The 17,398-nt window shown below is 38.6% G+C and overlaps 1 protein-coding gene and 1 long non-coding RNA gene across 7 annotated transcripts in view; one reads left to right on the top strand and one right to left on the bottom strand.

Moving 5' to 3' along the window:
• Nucleotides 1-17,398, top strand: part of XRCC5 (X-ray repair cross complementing 5) — an 89,599-nt gene that overhangs the window by 6,659 nt on the left and 65,542 nt on the right. For 5 of the 6 annotated variants that reach the window (XR_007408792.1, XR_007408793.1, XM_025442212.3 and 2 more), the window contains exons 3-9: nucleotides 805-988; nucleotides 1,868-1,916; nucleotides 2,934-3,056; nucleotides 6,039-6,230; nucleotides 9,159-9,273; nucleotides 10,509-10,647; nucleotides 13,682-13,794. Coding sequence is in view for 4 of the 6 variants with exons in the window: in XM_025442212.3 (XP_025297997.3) it covers nucleotides 805-988; nucleotides 1,868-1,916; nucleotides 2,934-3,056; nucleotides 6,039-6,230; nucleotides 9,159-9,273; nucleotides 10,509-10,647; nucleotides 13,682-13,794 (915 nt within the window). In the remaining 2 variants the exon portion in view is untranslated. The remainder of the gene's footprint in view (nucleotides 1-804; nucleotides 989-1,867; nucleotides 1,917-2,933; nucleotides 3,057-6,038; nucleotides 6,231-9,158; nucleotides 9,274-10,508; nucleotides 10,648-13,681; nucleotides 13,795-17,398) is intronic. The other variant, XM_049106412.1, reaches the window with a different exon arrangement.
• The window catches only part of LOC125754466 (uncharacterized), a 38,930-nt gene continuing 21,555 nt past the window's right edge, over nucleotides 24-17,398 (bottom strand). Inside the window, exon 3 of the long non-coding RNA XR_007408794.1 lies at nucleotides 24-210. This is a non-coding gene — a long non-coding RNA (uncharacterized LOC125754466). The remainder of the gene's footprint in view (nucleotides 211-17,398) is intronic.

Here is a 17,398-nt window from a genome sequence, read left to right on the forward strand (position 1 = left end):
TTCATTATTATTATTGAGGTGTAATATTTTGCTGTGTAAATAATCTGCAGTGTGTTTTTGCATTCTGTGGATGGATAATTTGTTTCCAGTTCTCCCCTGTTACGAACAGTGTCCCAAGTGAACTCTCTTGAAGTGAATGTTCTTGTCCTTGTCTTCTTAAGTACATGTATAAGAATTTCTCTATGGTATCCATACCTGTAAGTGAAATTGCTGGGAAGGAGGACATGAACCAGCAATTATTTTTTTAATCCTATGGAAAATTGAAACTTTGAAAAGTCATTCTGGAAAGATAGACTATAAAATTGATTAAAAACTAATTATCCATACTTAGTTTTCATTGAGAATTAGAGTCTGATTTGATTGGAAGTCAGCAAGAGCAATTATCACTGTCCTACTCCTACGTTCTATTGAAATGAACTCATTGTGGGACACCTGGGTGGCTCAGCAGTTGGGTGTCTGCCTTCAGACGGAGTGCCTGGAGGAGTTCCTGGATCGAGTCCCACATTGGGCCGCATGTGGGGAGCCTGCCTCCCTCTCTGCCTGGGTCTCTGCCTCTGTGTCTCTCATGAATAAATAAATAAAATCTTTAAAAAAAAAAAAAAAGAAATGAACTCAGTGAAAGTCTTCTTAGAGCCTAGGAATTGTCATTGACCAGTGGGCTATCTAGCCCCGTGTTCTGTTGTTGACAGTGGCTGGAGGGACATGCCATCAGGAGGTATGTTTGTTTTAATCCCTGAAGATTAGGTATCTAATGGCTTCCAGGCGGTACTCAATGATTCCTAACCTTCTGATTTTCTTCTCTAGGTGTTTGCTGAGAGCAGGGATGAAATTGCATTAGTCCTTTTTGGTACAGATGGTACTGAGAATGCCCTTGCTGGTAAGGATCAGTATCAGAACATCACAGTGCACAGACACCTGATGCTACCAGATTTTGACTTGCTGGAGGACATTGAAAGAAAAATCCAACCAGGTTCTCAACAAGCTGACTGTATCCTTTTTCAGCCAGAGAAGATTCTTAAGAAATTTCCTTTAATCTTGGGAATCATAATCTAGTTTGATGAGGCTCCCCAGAGTCCCAGCTCTGAGTATATGATGCTTTTGGCTCTGGGGACATGGAGGTGTTGTGTGTTAGGATTTAATGTGAAATTAACTGGGTTGGGTCAGGCCCTCCAGTCACTTGCTCTTTCTCTGTACCAGTGATACTGAGGGGTTGGGAGCACCAAAAGGGGAAGATACCAGTGGGTATATTTGTGTATTGATATGTGCAGAGGGATTGATGGTGGAGATGGTTAGAGATGTTTGAATGTAGATTCAAAATGTAGAGAAGATATTTGTAGAATATAGCACTAGCTTTCCCTGTGCTTTCCTGGACAGAGGGAAAGCCAAAAGTCAGACTGACCTAAACTGAAATTTCCAATTTCTTCCATAGATGCTATGATTTAAGGGGTTACTCTTTTCTAAACAGTGGTGCTATCCCTGATCACTGGGAGGTGCAGTTGTGCTGAGTGACTTGGAAATGCTAAATTATAGCTCACTTTAGGAATGGACTAATCACCAAAAATGGATTCTAGATATTGTAAAATGGCATCATAGTTTTTGTTTTATTGAGTGAGAATATGTTAGATTACCTTTGGGTTTATTTTTTCTGATTATGTGTTTCAGGATGTATACTGTAATACATAGCAAAATTGAGTATATGTTAGTGAAATAAACTTTAGAAGAAAGGCAATTTGGCAAGTACTTTTAAATCCTCAGAGTCCTCCCGGAGTCCATAGTTTCAAGCCCTGTTGACCTCACTGGAAAAAAGTTTTATGTTCTTGGGATAAAGGGACAGTTTAGTGATATCATCTGCCCTTAACTAGCCGAGTCCTGGATGCACTCATTGTATGCATGGATGTGATTCAACAAGAAACTGTGTAAGTGTCTCAATTGAAGGGAGATGGAATGAGTCTCTTGACAAAAATTGCATGTTGATGTATTCCATGCACTGTGATTCATTGTTAATTGAGCTGCATGTTTGTGTGACTAAAGAAATATTTGATAGAATTCAGTGGTCCAGTTCACCCTTTCTTTTTTTTAATTTAAAAAGAGGAAGGGCTATATTGATGGGAATTTCTCTGGGAAAAATAAATGTTTGGCTTATTTCAAGTTCTTTCCTATTTGGCTTAAGTTAATTACCAGGAACTTTAAAAAATGTTATTGTTCCTAATCTCACTGAAATTAAATGCATGAAGCTAATATAACACCATATACTAATTAACTGAAATTAAAGTAAAAACTTAAAAACATGAAAAAAGTGGAATTGTAGTGTTATAAAAGTTGCATAACTCTGGCCACAGCTTCCTAATTCATTACTTACTTAATTGCTGTGTCTTTGAAATGTGGGTCTTTGGATGTATACATACCTACTCACCCCTTGACTATTAGGAAGAACATTTGCACAAAATCTGAGGCCTAGATTTGATTATCATTTCTCAAACTCTGTACATTTTATGTAAAATCCTGCCACTGGCCCTGTGAGTAGAATCAGACAAGGGTGTTTGGAAAGTGAACCCTTGCAAGTCTGAAGTTGTAGTCACTGGGAGAGTTCCTTGTTTACATTCTGCCTAAGTGGAGGCTGGAAAGGAATCTTTTAATGACAGTGACCACATCTTTAACTGAAATTAGAATTGGAAAATCAGGGATTTAATATTTCCATAATACTCAAAAATTTTGATTATATGTTTAGTAGATTATAGATATTTAATTATATGTTATTAGGAACTTAACTGAGCATCAGTGATACATGGGGATTCTAGAATATAATCACATTTGTTAACTATATCTAGATTCATTTCTTAACCTCTTTCTGAGGTTCAGTGACCAAGTACATTTGAGTTTGTAGGCAGTAATTCAGGAAAATGATTTCTTACTGTGATAACTCTCTCTTTTAGAGGAAAGAAGTTTGAGAAGAGACATATTGAAGTGTTCACTGACCTCAGCAGCCCATTCAGCAAAGACCAGTTGGATGTTATAATCCATAACTTGAAGAAATTTGGCATCTCTCTGCAGTTCTTGTAAGACCATGTGAATAATGTCTGAACACCAATCCTGCATTCTTATAATGCAAGGAGTGGGGCCCCTTTCTAGAGTGCTTGGTTCCCACAAGTCTTCTCTTTGTGCTCAGAGTCGAAATATGTCAGGTGACTGACTTCAGCAGACATTTGCTGAAGCACCCACTGTTCTAGGAACTCTGAGTTTTAGTGATAAAGGGATGAAAGTCACAGTGAAACAGGAATTTAGCTCAATAGGAGATGTTTGTTGGCTCTTGGATTCAAAGAATTGAGGAATCTTTTGAGGATATTCAGTTTATCTCCTGCCCACAAAGAGGACTTTATCCAAACAATTACCAGATTGATGGTTCCTTTTGTTAAACAGCTCTAGAGTAGTGTTTTGCAGGCAGTAGATGCTTTGAGGGTAGAGAGAAATGTCAACCTGAGAATTATTTTAAGCACATAGAATGCTTATTTTTTTTAAGTCTTTTCAAATCTAAAGGACACACACATGTATGTAAAATGTAATTTGCTAGTGTGTATTTAGAAATGCAGTATACAGATTCTAGGTGAAAATGTTGGCAAAAGGGTTGCCTGGGTGGCTCAGTTGGTTAAGTGTCTATCTCTTGATTTCAGCTCAGGTCATGATCTCAGGGTTGTGAGATCTAGCTCTGCATCTGTGTCAGTGCTGAGCATGGAGCCTGCTTAAGATTCTCTGTCTCCTCCCCCCTCTGCCCCTTCCCCCCACTCCATTCACACATACACACACACTCTCTCTCTCTCTCTCTCTCTTTTAAAAAAAATAATGTTCACAAAATACTTAACAATTTGTTGCAAGATAAAGTCCCTCCTTCCCCAGTAACTTGAATGCTCCCCTGCCCACCCCAGGCATTTACTTTATCTTCTGTCCCTAACAAGAAAGTTCTTTTTTACCACACTAATGCTTCTTGCTGCATATGAAACCAGTTTTATCTTGTCCTGTTTTTGGCAAAAGCAGAGTGATGGTATAGGACGTTGACTTACTAGTCTTTGGGGGACACTCCTTTTTCACATTGAGAGCTATACCAGGAAGCTTCCAGTTCAGAGTAGTAAGCCTTTGGCTACTTTGAAATGCCAGCCATGGGGAATTAAGAACCTCTCTTGCATGTATGTACCTCTTAAGATGGCTGAGGGGCATCTCCTTTCTGTAGAACTGTAGAAAAATGGTTGAGAATAACTCATCAAACTGATACTTGTTAAGATAGCACTTCAGAGAAATTAAGTGCTTTTTGAATGACACTTCTTTTCTTATTGAGTTGAGGTTTTCTCAGTGCTTCAGAAGCCCTGCCTGGCTCCTCTTCCTGTTCATAATTCCAGGATGCCTTTACATGGTTGAAGCATACTGCACTTTAGTCAGTGTCATTGGAAAGGGCTTTCTTGTCTGAGGGATACTGTAAAGTCTGTCGAAGAGACAACATAGCCTTGTTATCAAACTCCTGATTTGATCCGTTGTATTTTTTCTTAGGCAATATGCTTTATTCCTGTGCTATCACTCTCCAGCATACCAAGTAGAGTTTCTGGTTTTATTGTTTGATGTATCCCAGGTATGACTGATTGTTCCAGTTGGAACAGGCCCAATAGGCACTGTGCTCTGATCAGGCTCATTCCTTGGACCTGGTTTTTAATGTCTTCTGTTGACTGTTGAGAAAGTTTGTATCTGGTCAAAAGCAGGGTAGAAAGAACTGTTACTGTAACTTCTTTTTCCAGGATAACTTCCTGACTCTTCACTTTTGTGTCATTCTCCCCTTCTTCCAGTTGGCTGTAGTGGAAACAGCAATGGCCTGATGCAAACCCTCTGTTCCTTACCCTGCTCCCTGGAACCTCTTTACCCTATGGGTCATGCAAGGCATGTTTTCTGTCACGTGGAGTACATGTAGAAAACATTTAAACAGGAAATGCTATCTTAAGTATAGCAAATAAAATGGTATAGAAATCACCTTAAAAATAACCATCCACATAATGGTGACCAATAGGTGATGTTGCGTGAAGTGGAAAGTTTATCGGTTGCATTTCAGTGGCCGTGAGGTGATATGCTGCCTTGGAAAGAACTTTGCTTTGTGTCTTTGCTGTGTCACTCACCGGCTCTGTGACTTGCAGTGTGACTTTGCTGTGTCACTCACCAGCTGTGTGACTTGGCCAGATTAGTTCATCTCTGTAGCTTCAGTTGCTTTTTAGGAAATGGAGATAGAAATCTATCCATCTAATAGATAGTATTAAATGTGGTTGTTTATTTTTTAATTTTTTTACTTTTTTAAGATTTTATTTATTTATTCATGAGAGACACAGAAAGAGAGAGAGAGAGAGGGAGAGACACAGGCAGAGGGAGAACCAGGCTCCATGCAGGGAGCCCAACGTGGGACTTGATTCCGGGTCTCCAGATCATGTTCTGGGCTGAAGGTGGCGCTAAACTGCTGAGCCACCCAGGGCTCCCCAACCCACATTTTTCTAGGAAGCAAACCTTCCTACACTTTAACCTCATGACAGTTTCTAGTCCCCAGCCTACCACTGATACCTGGTTTTTTGAACTTGAGACCAGAGCATTAAACATTCAGTCCATTCCTCATTGGTTGTGCACCTGGGCAGTGTGTGCTCGAGTGTGCTCAGAGGCGATGCGGTGGAAGCCAGTCAGAGTGAAGCCAGCACGAGGGCACAGGGAAACAACATGGAGACCATGCAAGGGGTAGGTAGTCCTTGAGGTGTTTGAGACTGGTCCCAGTCATCCTCAGGCCGTATACAACCCTGCACTCTCAATTATTTGGTTCTATAAACCAATAAATTCCCCCCTTTACTAAACCAAAAAAGGCTTCGGTCACTTGAAGCTGATAGAATAAGTAGATAATCACCACTGACAGGAATTTGAAGCTCATTTTCTCATAGTCTGCGAGCCACAGTCACAGGATTAGAGCCCAGTTTATTATTTGGCTTCAGAGCTTGTCTTCTTAACCACTGCTCATCTTTTCTGGGTAGTTTGCCTTTCCCCATTGGCAAGGAGGATGGCACTGGGGACCCGGGAGATGGTAACTCACGCTCAGACCACCAGGGATCCTCATTTCCTCTAAAAGGAATTACTGAGCAGCAAAAAGAAGGTATTCGGATGGTGAAAAAGGTGATGAGGTCTTTAGAAGGTGAAGATGGGCTGGATGAAATTTATTCCTTCAGGTAAGAAGTGAAAACATTGCTGGCAACTTTCAGACATGACTCTTAATTTTCTCCCTTGATCAGAGGATTCCCTAACTAGCCAACTCCTGAGTTAGCCATCATTCTTAAATAAATGTTCCAATTTTCTTTGAAGAAATGACATGCCAACTCCTGATCCCCTTTTTAAAGTTTTTGTGGTTGGCACAAGACTCCTGGTTTGTTTCCAGGCCTGTGTGTGTAAGGTTTGGAAATGTATAGATAGCGAAAGATTTAACAAGTCAAAACATAAAAAATGAGAGGGTAGATTTTACTCTATGCCAAGTTTGGGGCACATTTCATGGGCTTTTTTTTTTTGTCATTCACCTATAAAATACATTCCTAATTATGAAAAGTGGTGTCAGATCTGAAATACTCGATATCCTCTTATCATCTGATTTAGGTTTTAGGAGGCAGTATACTTAACTGTAATACAAAGACTTTTTCTTAACTTTTGGTCACAACATAGTTGGTTCAGATAAAACAAAACACCCAAAATACAAAGAATTTATAATCTACTTTTATGTGGCTTTTGTAAAGGCAAGGTGATTTTAGAAATGTGAAATCCTTGAAGTACCCTATAACATTAAAGCAAACTACCTTTTCAACCATTCAGTTATAGACCACGGGATCCCTGGTGGTCCCTTAGTGTTCTTGGTTGAAATTGGACATGCACTTTTATTCTGTGCAAAGAACCTGAGAGGAGTCAGAAGCAACTACAACAGTATGTATTTGAGGGGCCTTATTTGTTAAAAGCGGTAATAGAATACTGTGCAGTGTGGTATGTGAAATTTCATATTCTGAGGGATAATACCATGAATTAATTCCTATTTATCAATAAACACACAAAATACAGGCATTTGAGCAAAGTTCTTCATAAGTAAAAGTTCAACAATTCAGATATCTTTGAGTGGTTAAGTGTATATGTGCTCTAATTTTTTTCTCAACCACAATTAGAAAGTATTTCTTGTAATGCATTACAGATACATTACAAGAAATATTGACAAATAGTACATCCTGATTTTCTAAACACAGACACCCTTGAAAAATTGTAGGTAATGGGAATTTTGGAAGTTGAATGGTAGTTTCCCTAGGGATTGGCCAAGGAATCTATGAGGAATCCTGTAACGTGATATTTCTTGTCATAATATGTGTTCTTACTGTGATATGTACAAATATGCATTTCTAACATATTTCTTTCAGATTTGAACATGGCTTGCTCTAATGTGAGAATATAGGTCTTAAACTCACAAATTCACCATGGTATCATAAAAATTGTAGGCCAAAACAAATTAATGTTTAAAAAGTTTATTTTCCTGTATCATAGCCAGGAGGGAAATTACTGTGTATCGTCCTCACAATTTGAAGATACTTTGATTTTAGATGGGTCATGGAGGTATGGACTGGAACTTTGCTATCTGCTGCAATTGCCATTATCCACATGTGGCTATTTAAATTTAATTTCATTAAAATTAAATAAAATAAATTTAGTCCCTTGGTCACACTAGCCACATTTCATTTGCTCAGTAGCCTATTGGACAGGCATAGTTAGAAATAGAATATTTTTATCATTGCAGAAAGTTGTACTAGACAGCACTGGGCTAGATTTGTCCTCATCTAGACTTCTGCAAGTCTCTGCAGAAATGATCCATTTGTTCTCAGATGTTACATATTACATGCTAGTGTTTAGAACTTCCCCTGGAACAGAGTTCAAACCTAATGGTGGTTTTAGATGTGACTCAAACTAGTGATGTCCTGTAGATAGGTTAGATCTGCTTCAGACCCCTTCTTTCCCCAACAAATCCAAAGCCAAGGAAAACTGTAAACTTGTTTTTTTTTTTTAATTTATTTATTTAGTCAATTATTCATTCATTTACTTATTAATTACCATAGACTTTGGAAGTAGAGCGTCAGGGAGAATATCTACTGTTTATTATAGATTATTTCTGAAACTTGGAGTCTTTTGAGACTTCTTTGTCCATAACTCTGGATAATGTCAGGTAATTTTCTTTACCTCTTTAAGATCTGTTATTCATCTCTACCAAGGGGATTGATCATAATATATGCTTTGAATGTGTTTGGTCATTGATTTCCTTTCTTAGTGAACACCACAAATTCCAACTACCTCCTATAATCTTCTTTGTTGTATTTGATTAGGGACCAGATAAAAATAGAATTGATCTTCATATATGTTCAAATGAAATAGCACTATACATTGTGTTTGCTACTTCCCGTCAGTAAAAAACCTAGACTTACCTGCTTTATCTTAAGACAAACTATGGGCTAAATTCCTTTATCCCCTGGAGAGTCTTTGACTCTCTCCATTGTATACATATACGTGCTTTGTATTTAAGGTGATTGGAATTAAATAATAAATTGTAGAGTTACAAACAGTGGTATTATAGGATGGAACTCACCCTTAGATATTCTGGAGCCAGGGGTTCTTATCCCCAAGTCCATGGTTCTCAGGGAGTTGGTGATCCCTTTAAATTGTGGGCAAACTCTTATGAGTGTGCTTTTATCATATCCTCAAAATGTCCTTGGCACTGAAAAAATGTTAAGAACCATAGGCCAACTTGAAAGAAAAGATCGAGCAGGGGAAGATAGAGAGGTTTTCTTTTTTTCACCTGTTGGTAATGTAGTTCAGCTTCTTCCTCCTAAAGCCAAGTCAGTTGTATTCTGGCTCTCTCCCAATTCGTGGTCGTCATTTTCCTACTATCCCTTGCTGGTTTTCTGTTTATGATCAACAACTCACTTCTCAATCTAGAAAATTAACTGCATCACCCAACAGAAGTAATGTTTTATAATTGTTGCTTTTATTGTATCTACAGTAATATAACATAATATACAATAATATGTATCTATATATGTATATATACGCACTTTTTTTTCTTTTCTTTTTTTACTATTAAGTGAGAGTCTGAGACAACTGTGTGTCTTTAAGAAAATTGAGAAGCGTTCCATCCCTTGGCCCTGCACACTGACCATTGGCTCCAGTTTGTCTATAAAGATTGTGGCTTATAAATCGGTAAGTATACATAAACCTTTTTAATTTTTAATTTTTAGATTTTTAAAATTTTTGTTTCTGAGTAATCTCTACATCTAACATGGGGCTCAAACTCAAAGCTCTGAGATCAAGAGTTGCATGCTCCCATCAACTGAGCCAGACAGGCGCCCCCATACACATTTTTTAAAGCAATGCACCAGGCAAGCAAATATGCTTATATAAGGAACTGACAATTCATGTGTGGGTTATTCAGTATCATAATTACTGCTTCTGTAACTCCTCTCCCTGTTCATCTCATCTATTTAGCTTTTATGTAAAAAGCATACTAGGAGATGAAGTTTTAAGAATCATCTATAATCCAGGTTGATTCCTCCTCTTTTTTTTTTGAAAGAAAGAAAATGGAATGCATTAAGTCATGTCACTGTAAGTATCATAGCAGAAATATAGATATACACTAAAGAATACAGAGTTTTGAAAACTCAGTCTCAGTTTTAATGATCTAGAAGTAACAGCATCTGTGAACCATCAAAAACTATTGAAATTACCTTTTGTAATCTCCATCTGTTTGTACATAATAGCACACTTTCAAAAATAAGTTGATTTTGGTAATTACTTGATGAAATTCTAGTTTGAGTAGGAGTCTGTGATCCATGCCTCCCTATGACCCTCCTTGCCTATTTTCTTTAAATGAACGAAGTAAATACATACAAACATTTAAATATAAAAATATATACAAAAACTTGTATTTGTGTATTCAAGTGGTTTTTTTAAATATATTTAGGGACTTAATTCCAAGACACATGCCACATACATGAAAACCTTGGAGATACTTCCTTATTTTGGCTGCCATCAAGGCCTGGAATAGAACACAGTCTTCTGTTCTTTTTTCTAGTTTCCTTTTCAGATTTCCTTATTGAGTTCTGTTTCCTAATAGACATCTCTTCCTATTCTTTTGGAACAATGTAGTAACAAATCGTATGGTCCTATTTTAGAGTCTGATGATTTTGTATAGAAAGTGTTTGTGTATATATGAGTATTAATATTTGTGAATTACCTTGGGGGGAAAATGACATTACCCAGAGTTAGAAAATAAATGAAAACTTCCACAATGGGCAAGAACAAACAGAACAGTTAAGCTAGAGTAGTTGATCTGGATTATTTTCCTGTAAAGCAGAGAGTATACGGGGTTTTCGTTATTTGTTGATTGGAATCCTGGCTTTCCTTGTTTTCCATTTATTTTTCTTTTTGGAAATAAGATTATACAGGAGAAAGTCAAAAAAGGTTGGACAGTTGTGGACGCTAGAACCCTCAAGAAAGAAGATCTACAGAAAGAAACCGTTTATTGCTTAAATGACGACAATGAAACAGAGGTCCCGAAGGAGGACACTATTCAAGGTGCGCTGGTGAGAGCTTCCACTCTCTTCCAGGAGAGACTTGCTTCAGGGCAGTGGGAGACAGCCTTGACTTTGTGCTGGTGGTCTTGACAGATGTTTTTCTGAGTTCTAGAGACACGACCGTGGGAGGGAGCATGAGATGCTAGGTCCTAAATTGGGCTCATTTGTCAGGTCCGAGGTAAAATGGCTCCCAGGATGCACTTGGGTACTCCATCTGGGTTGGAAAGGTCCTTAGGGGACACGACTTAATTATTTTAAAGTTTGAAACATACTAGCTAGGAGAATATTTCTGTTCATGTAGCTGAAGCAAGTTTCTTTGTTTACTCTGTTTCACATTACTTCCATGGTGATTGTTCCTTGAGTGTCAGTTTCAGGTCTTCTGAATCTAGCCAGCTCTGCTCCCTTCAGGTAATTTAGGGGACCAGAAATGTTTTTGTTCATTATATGGCTTTATGTTCGCTAGGGTGTTTACAGTTGTACTTCCTGTATGACACCCGTTTGATCTATATCATGTGTCCACAGGGCACTTCTCTCCAGAGGGCTTACAAACTAGCTGAGAGTGTCTGGATTTTCAAGAGCTAAAATTACAAGATACCAAGTGATGGCTAAGATAGAAACTAGAGTCTTTAGATAAATTCATTGCCAGGCTCTGTGCTACCCAGTATAGTTTTAATTTGCAAGTCTTCAAAAACAAAAAGCCTTTTGTCTGTGGCACTAAATCTCAGTGTTTGTACATATTTATATGTGGCATGGTGGGTTGGTTAAGGTGATGGTGGTTGCACTTCCTTTCTTCTAATCAATTATGAGTAGAAAATGTAGTTAGTATCCTGCAATTCCTGTTTATTTCGTTCATATTGTAGTGTAGTTAAGAGCGTGAATTTTAGAGTGAGACCTGAGAATCATGGCTCCATCACTTTCCAATCATATGATCCTTATATAATGATTGAAACAAAGAACAACATGATTAAAGGCATAAGACCAGGAAAGTAGAGGGCTTCTCAGTGACAGCAGGTAGTTGGGCTTGTGGGTCAGGCATACACAGTTTAGTACTTGTGGGTGGTATCCCATGGACTACCTGAATTTTCCCTTTTAATCATCCTAGTAGCCTCAGAAAACAGGCACCCGACTCTTGTTACCATTTTACGGATGAGAGAATTGAGGCTGAAAGACATTCATTCACGTATTCAAAGTCATGCAGCTTTCAGCAACAGAATTTGCACCCAGGACTGCTCTACTTCAGAGCCTGTGATTCTATAGACTATTCTGACTCAGGAAAGGCTTTGAATGACAGGCTGAAGACTTAACGCTTAATCTTAATCTTGTTTTTTTTTTTTTTTTTTTAAGATTTTACTTGTTTATTTTTGAGAGAGAGAGAGCACAAGCAGCAGTGGGGGAGAGGGAGAAGCAGGCTCCTCACTGAGCAGGGAGCCTGAAGTGGGGCTCCATCCCAGGAACTGGGATCATGACCTGAGCCGAAGGCAGACGCTTAACTGATTGAGCCATCCAGGTGCCCCAAGTTGATGCTTAATTTTGAAAGCAACCTGGAGCCGTTTCTAGTTTTGAGGGACAGAGAATCAGTGGATCTATGTGTTGAGAAGATGAATGTAATGGAGATCAAGTGCCAGTTGTCTTGGTCACAAGCAAAAAAAAAAAATCCCAGCTTGATTTATTTTAGGCAAAAAACATTTATCGCTGGAGCAATGGAGAGGGAAGAGTTAAACATTGAGTTCAGAGAACACAGATGCAGCTTTTGTCTTTGACCCCAGTGCATTTACCCACATACCTCCTGCATCTGTCCTGCCCTCTCTGCCCTCTCGTATGCGGACGGAAGCACTGGCATCCATATGTATGCAAAAGAATTCAGTTACATGTTACAGCCCATTCTGTGCTTTTTGCCATGTACAAAATTTAGAGATTGCTTTGCCCTTTCAATAGATGAACGAGAAAACACAAGGCAGTTCTAATTAGAGTTTTCAAGTTAAAAAATTCAAGATGATGCTGATGACACAGAAGAGTTAGGAAAAACATTTGATTTAGATACTACTCTTAGTAGTCATGCGCCATACATTTTCCTGATAATTTATTGTTGTTGTTTTTGTTTTCATCACCAGCTTTTTAAAAAGACATACATGAAAATATAAATGTGTTTCTTTTTAATTGAATGCATGCCATCAACAGATTGACAGGAACAGATAGACTGGATCACAGAGTCTACCCATAAAAGTCTAGACATAAAGTTTCTTTGTTTCTTGGAGCAAAGATGCAGGTGCTTTTCCTTTCCACTTACCCAAGGCCAGAATCCTTGGACTTTGATTATCCTTCTCCCCACCAAACACAGAAGACTATATATTGAAACGGTGTGACCTTCTATAGAACAGAAGCCCTGGAGCAGGATTGGAGTTATTTTTAAGAAACTGAGAGTCTGTATTTGTATGAATAACCAAAGTAATTAAAAATAAAAAAAATAGATAATCTCAGAAATGAAGTAGATTTAAATGCAGAAAAATAGCCAACTTATCAATTGAATGTTCCTAAATAGAAGAGTTTTGGCTTCTCCCATTAGGCATTTGTTTGTCTCCAGCATGCATTTTGGAGAACATTTTATTCTGAAAATTTCCTTTGGGCGTTTTTCTCTGCAGGTCTCCAGGTTTCTGAATGAATGTGTTCTTGTTATGTTTACAAATCATACTTATACTCTAGTCAACCATAGTTTATCTTTGGAGGATAACTAGTACATTACATCCGCTACATTCTTTCTTCTAGGTTGGATAATCATTAAGGTAACTAGATTGCAGAAGATACTACTTAAAAAATGTGATTAGATTTTAATTGTCTGTATACTGTATATGTTGTTTTGTGTATCTGCTCCTGCTTTTTCCCCACTGATCACAAGGGGCAGTAATTTGATTCCCACGAACGGTATAAGGAGGCTTGATCTGGAGTGTGCGTGTATTTAATATATGCGTAGGGCTAATTTCAGCTTGTCGAAAATGAGGTCCCATATGCTTAACAGATGCTCTTCTCTTGTTCTCTAGGGTTCCGCTATGGAAGTGATATTGTTCCTTTCTCTAAAGTCGATGAAGAACACATGAAATATAAATTGGAGGGGAAGTGTTTCTCCGTTTTGGGATTTTGTAGATCTTCTCAGGTATGGCACTTACTCGTACACAAAAGAAATGAACTTTTTTCTTAATATTTGAGAGGGTATTTTGATTGGTTCTTTTATTTACAATGTATATTTCACTTCTGGTTTTTTTGAATGTTGTCTGGGGATAAGTATTATAACTATCTTCAGTTTTTGAACACAGAAACCAAGATGTATTAAAGTTGGGAAGTCTTAGCATGAATGAGAATATATGCCATTGAGAGTCACATCTAAGCTTGACTGTGGGTCATTGCTCACAGTAGCCTGAAAGAAACATCATTGGGTTCTTTGCTATTGTGTTGCTTTCTCTAGACTGTTAGGTATAATAAAGTGTTTTGAAGGAATGAAGGTCTACTTGGGTTTTAAGATTTTTAATTTTTTCATTTGAGAGAGACACATGGAGAGAGAAAACACAAGCAGAGGAAGAGGGAGAAGCAGACTCTCCACTGAACAGGGAGCTCAATCCCAGGATCCCAAGATTATGACCTGAGCCGAAGGCAGACACTCAACCAATGAACCACCCAGGCACCCTTGTACTTGTGTTCTGAATGACCCTAGGCCCCTTAAAATATCAGTGGTTTATGCCAGTCACCCTTTTTCAGAAAGAGGTCTAGGATCTGAAACCTGTTCTCAAGTCTACGCTCTTTAGACACTGATACAGAGATACACAGAACACGTGGCAGGAAATGCAGTGATTCACTGAGGGCCGTGGGACAGCATATACTATCCTAGAAAGGGTTATTAAAGATTCCTGGAGGTCTTAGATTAAATTTTCTTAAGGTAGGCAACCAGAGAAAATGAATAAGCAGATCTTAGAGCCTATCCTTTCAGACTCTATAGGGATAAAGCAATGTTTGTTGGTTCTAGAGAAATTCAAGTAAGAATTGTAATGAAAATAAATATTACCCAATATGCTGGATTTGAACTAATCCATGTTGCTCTGGGATATAGTCCCTATGTGCTTCAGTGTTAGAATAATTCAGCGGGGCGGGGGGAGGGGGGTGTTTGCCATGATATGCCCAAACTGTTATTTTATTTATTTATTTTTTTTGATATGCCCAAACTGTTAGATAGGTTTTTAAACTTCTTAAGCTGAAAATTGGGAGTACTTACTGAAAGTTGCCAAGATTTTAATGGTGAAAATAAATACTTTTTGACACTTGAGAGTTTCTAACAATTCTCTGACAAATTCTACTAAGTAATGCATTTCTTTTATTTTTTTAATTTTATTTATTTCTTTATAGAAGCACAGAGAGAGAAAGACACAGGCAGAGGGAGAAGCGGGCTCTACGCAGGGAGCCTGACGTGGGACTCGATCCCGGGTCTCCAGGATCACGCCCCAGGCTGAAGGCGGCGCTAAACCACTGTGCCACCGGGGCTGCCCCAGTAATGCATTTCTTAAAAATAAAAGTATTCACTTTGGGACTTCTACAGACTTAAAACTTAGGTTGTTAATGGCAGTCCCTCTAAGTCTTCCAGTGAAGTAGAACCTTCATTCAGACCTGTTTGTAAAAATTGACCTGTTGGGAAGTGGGTCTGCCTAATTCCAGTTAGCTAGAAAAGATCTATCCAAAACAGCTGATTCAAACTTCATGACCCAAGTAACTGAAGTCACCTGTGTCAGGGTGGTAGTGGGGGGGCCTATTTAGTTAAATGACAAAGCAAAAGAGTGAGCTGAACATAAAAGTACATTTTTCCATTTTAAAAGGACTTCTTAAATTAAAACTAACTTGTAAGTCATGATATGTTCTCTAAATCAGCTTGTGTTGTTTTTAAGCTCTATATCTCAAGTACAATCTCAGGTACAGTAATTGTGATAGCCACCACTTATTGAGTGATTATAATATTCCATTCAATATACTAGGCATTTAATGTGAATTCCCATTTAATTTTATTTTTTTAAGATTTATTTATTTATTTATTTATTTATTTATTTATTTATTTATTTATTTATTTATTTATGACAGACACAGAGGGAGAGAGAGAGGCAGAGACACAGGCAGAGGGAGAAGCAGGCTCCATGCAGGGAGCCCGACATGGGACTCGGTCCAGGTCTCCAGGATCACACCCCCGGTGGAAGGCAGCGCTAAACCGCTGGGCCACCGGGGCTGCTCCCCATTTAATTTTTAATACAACCCTCCTAGATAGGTGCCATGATCATGTATCTTACACAATCAAAAGTTGAATATGTAATTGGTCCAAGGTCACAGCGAGAAGGTAGTAAAGACTGCTTTTTGTTTGTTTGTTTGTTTTTTGAGATTTTATTTATTCATGAGAGACACACAGAGAGGCAGAGACACAGGCAGAGGGAGAAGTAGGCTCCCTGCAGGGAGCCCAACTCAGGGACTTGATCCCAGGGCCCCAGGATCATGACCTGAGCCGAAGGCAGCCACTCAACCACTGAGCCACCCAGGCGTCCTTAGAGACTGGTTTTGAACCAGGTCTCTCTGACTTTAAGGCCTATGCTATTAATCATTTATAATCTGCCCACCAGATAGACAAGCTGATTTTTGAAATGGTTTAGTTTTCATCCCTACTTTCATGTATTAAGAAATGCATACTCATCTTTTTAAGAGCAAGGCATTTTCCGTAGCGACTAAGTATAGACCCACACCTTTTAATAGACTAGTAATTATCTTTAATGATATCACATATTTTCCCATTTTCCCTCAAAGTGAGGGAAACTAACATTTCTAGATTGAATTGATATGAGCATTTTTATTATATAAAATAGGTTTTTTGGTCTTGGTGTTTTTGTTTTGTTCTTTAATTAGGAAATGGTGAAATTACTCTTGTTTTAAATTTTCAATTTGTCTTTCTCCAAGTTATCAGTGTTCTGGGTACGTAACTGTAGAATGAGTAAGAATTTAGTTTGTATGGTGGGGGGGATGCCTGTGTGGCTCAGTGGTTGAGTGCCTGCATTCAGCCCAGGGCATGATCCTGGAGTCCTGGGATTAAGTCCCACATCAGGGTCCCTGCATGGAGCCTGCTTCTCCCTCTGCCTGTCTCTGTGTCTTCTCATGAATAAATAAATAAAATCTTTTAAAAAAAAACTAAATCAGTCAAGAACCATTACAGATTATAATAGGAGGGCAATCTATATGAATGTAGCAACATTTTTAGTTTTAATATAGGATTATTCCTTTTTCTTTTTTAATTTTTATTTATTTATGATAGTCACACAGAGAGAGAGAGAGAGGCAGAGACATAGGCAGAGGGAGAAGCAGGCTCCATGCACCAGGAGCCCGATGTGGGATTCGATCCCGGGTCTCCAGGATCGCGCCCTAGGCCAAAGGCAGGCGCTAAACCGCTGCGCCACCCAGGGATCCCTAGGATTATTCCTGTATTTCTTTAAGTAATAGCTTCAAATGGGACTGGCAGTGGCGATGGAGGGTATTTGAAGTATGTGAGCCAAACCCTCACACCTTTGAGGCTCTGTCTTCTGGAGCCACTGTTACTCTGAAAGTGCTCAGTTTCTTGGCTTCAGAGGTGGGATGACAGGAGAACACTTGACAAGCATTGCCCTGTACAGCACGTGGCATTTTCTTACAGATAAGCTCCACAGTCAAAATTACATGGAGCAGAGAGATGTTGGTCTTAGTCAGTC

This window comes from Canis lupus, chromosome 37 (genome assembly GCF_003254725.2).
Source record: "Canis lupus dingo isolate Sandy chromosome 37, ASM325472v2, whole genome shotgun sequence".
Taxonomy (NCBI): Eukaryota; Metazoa; Chordata; class Mammalia; order Carnivora; family Canidae; genus Canis; species Canis lupus.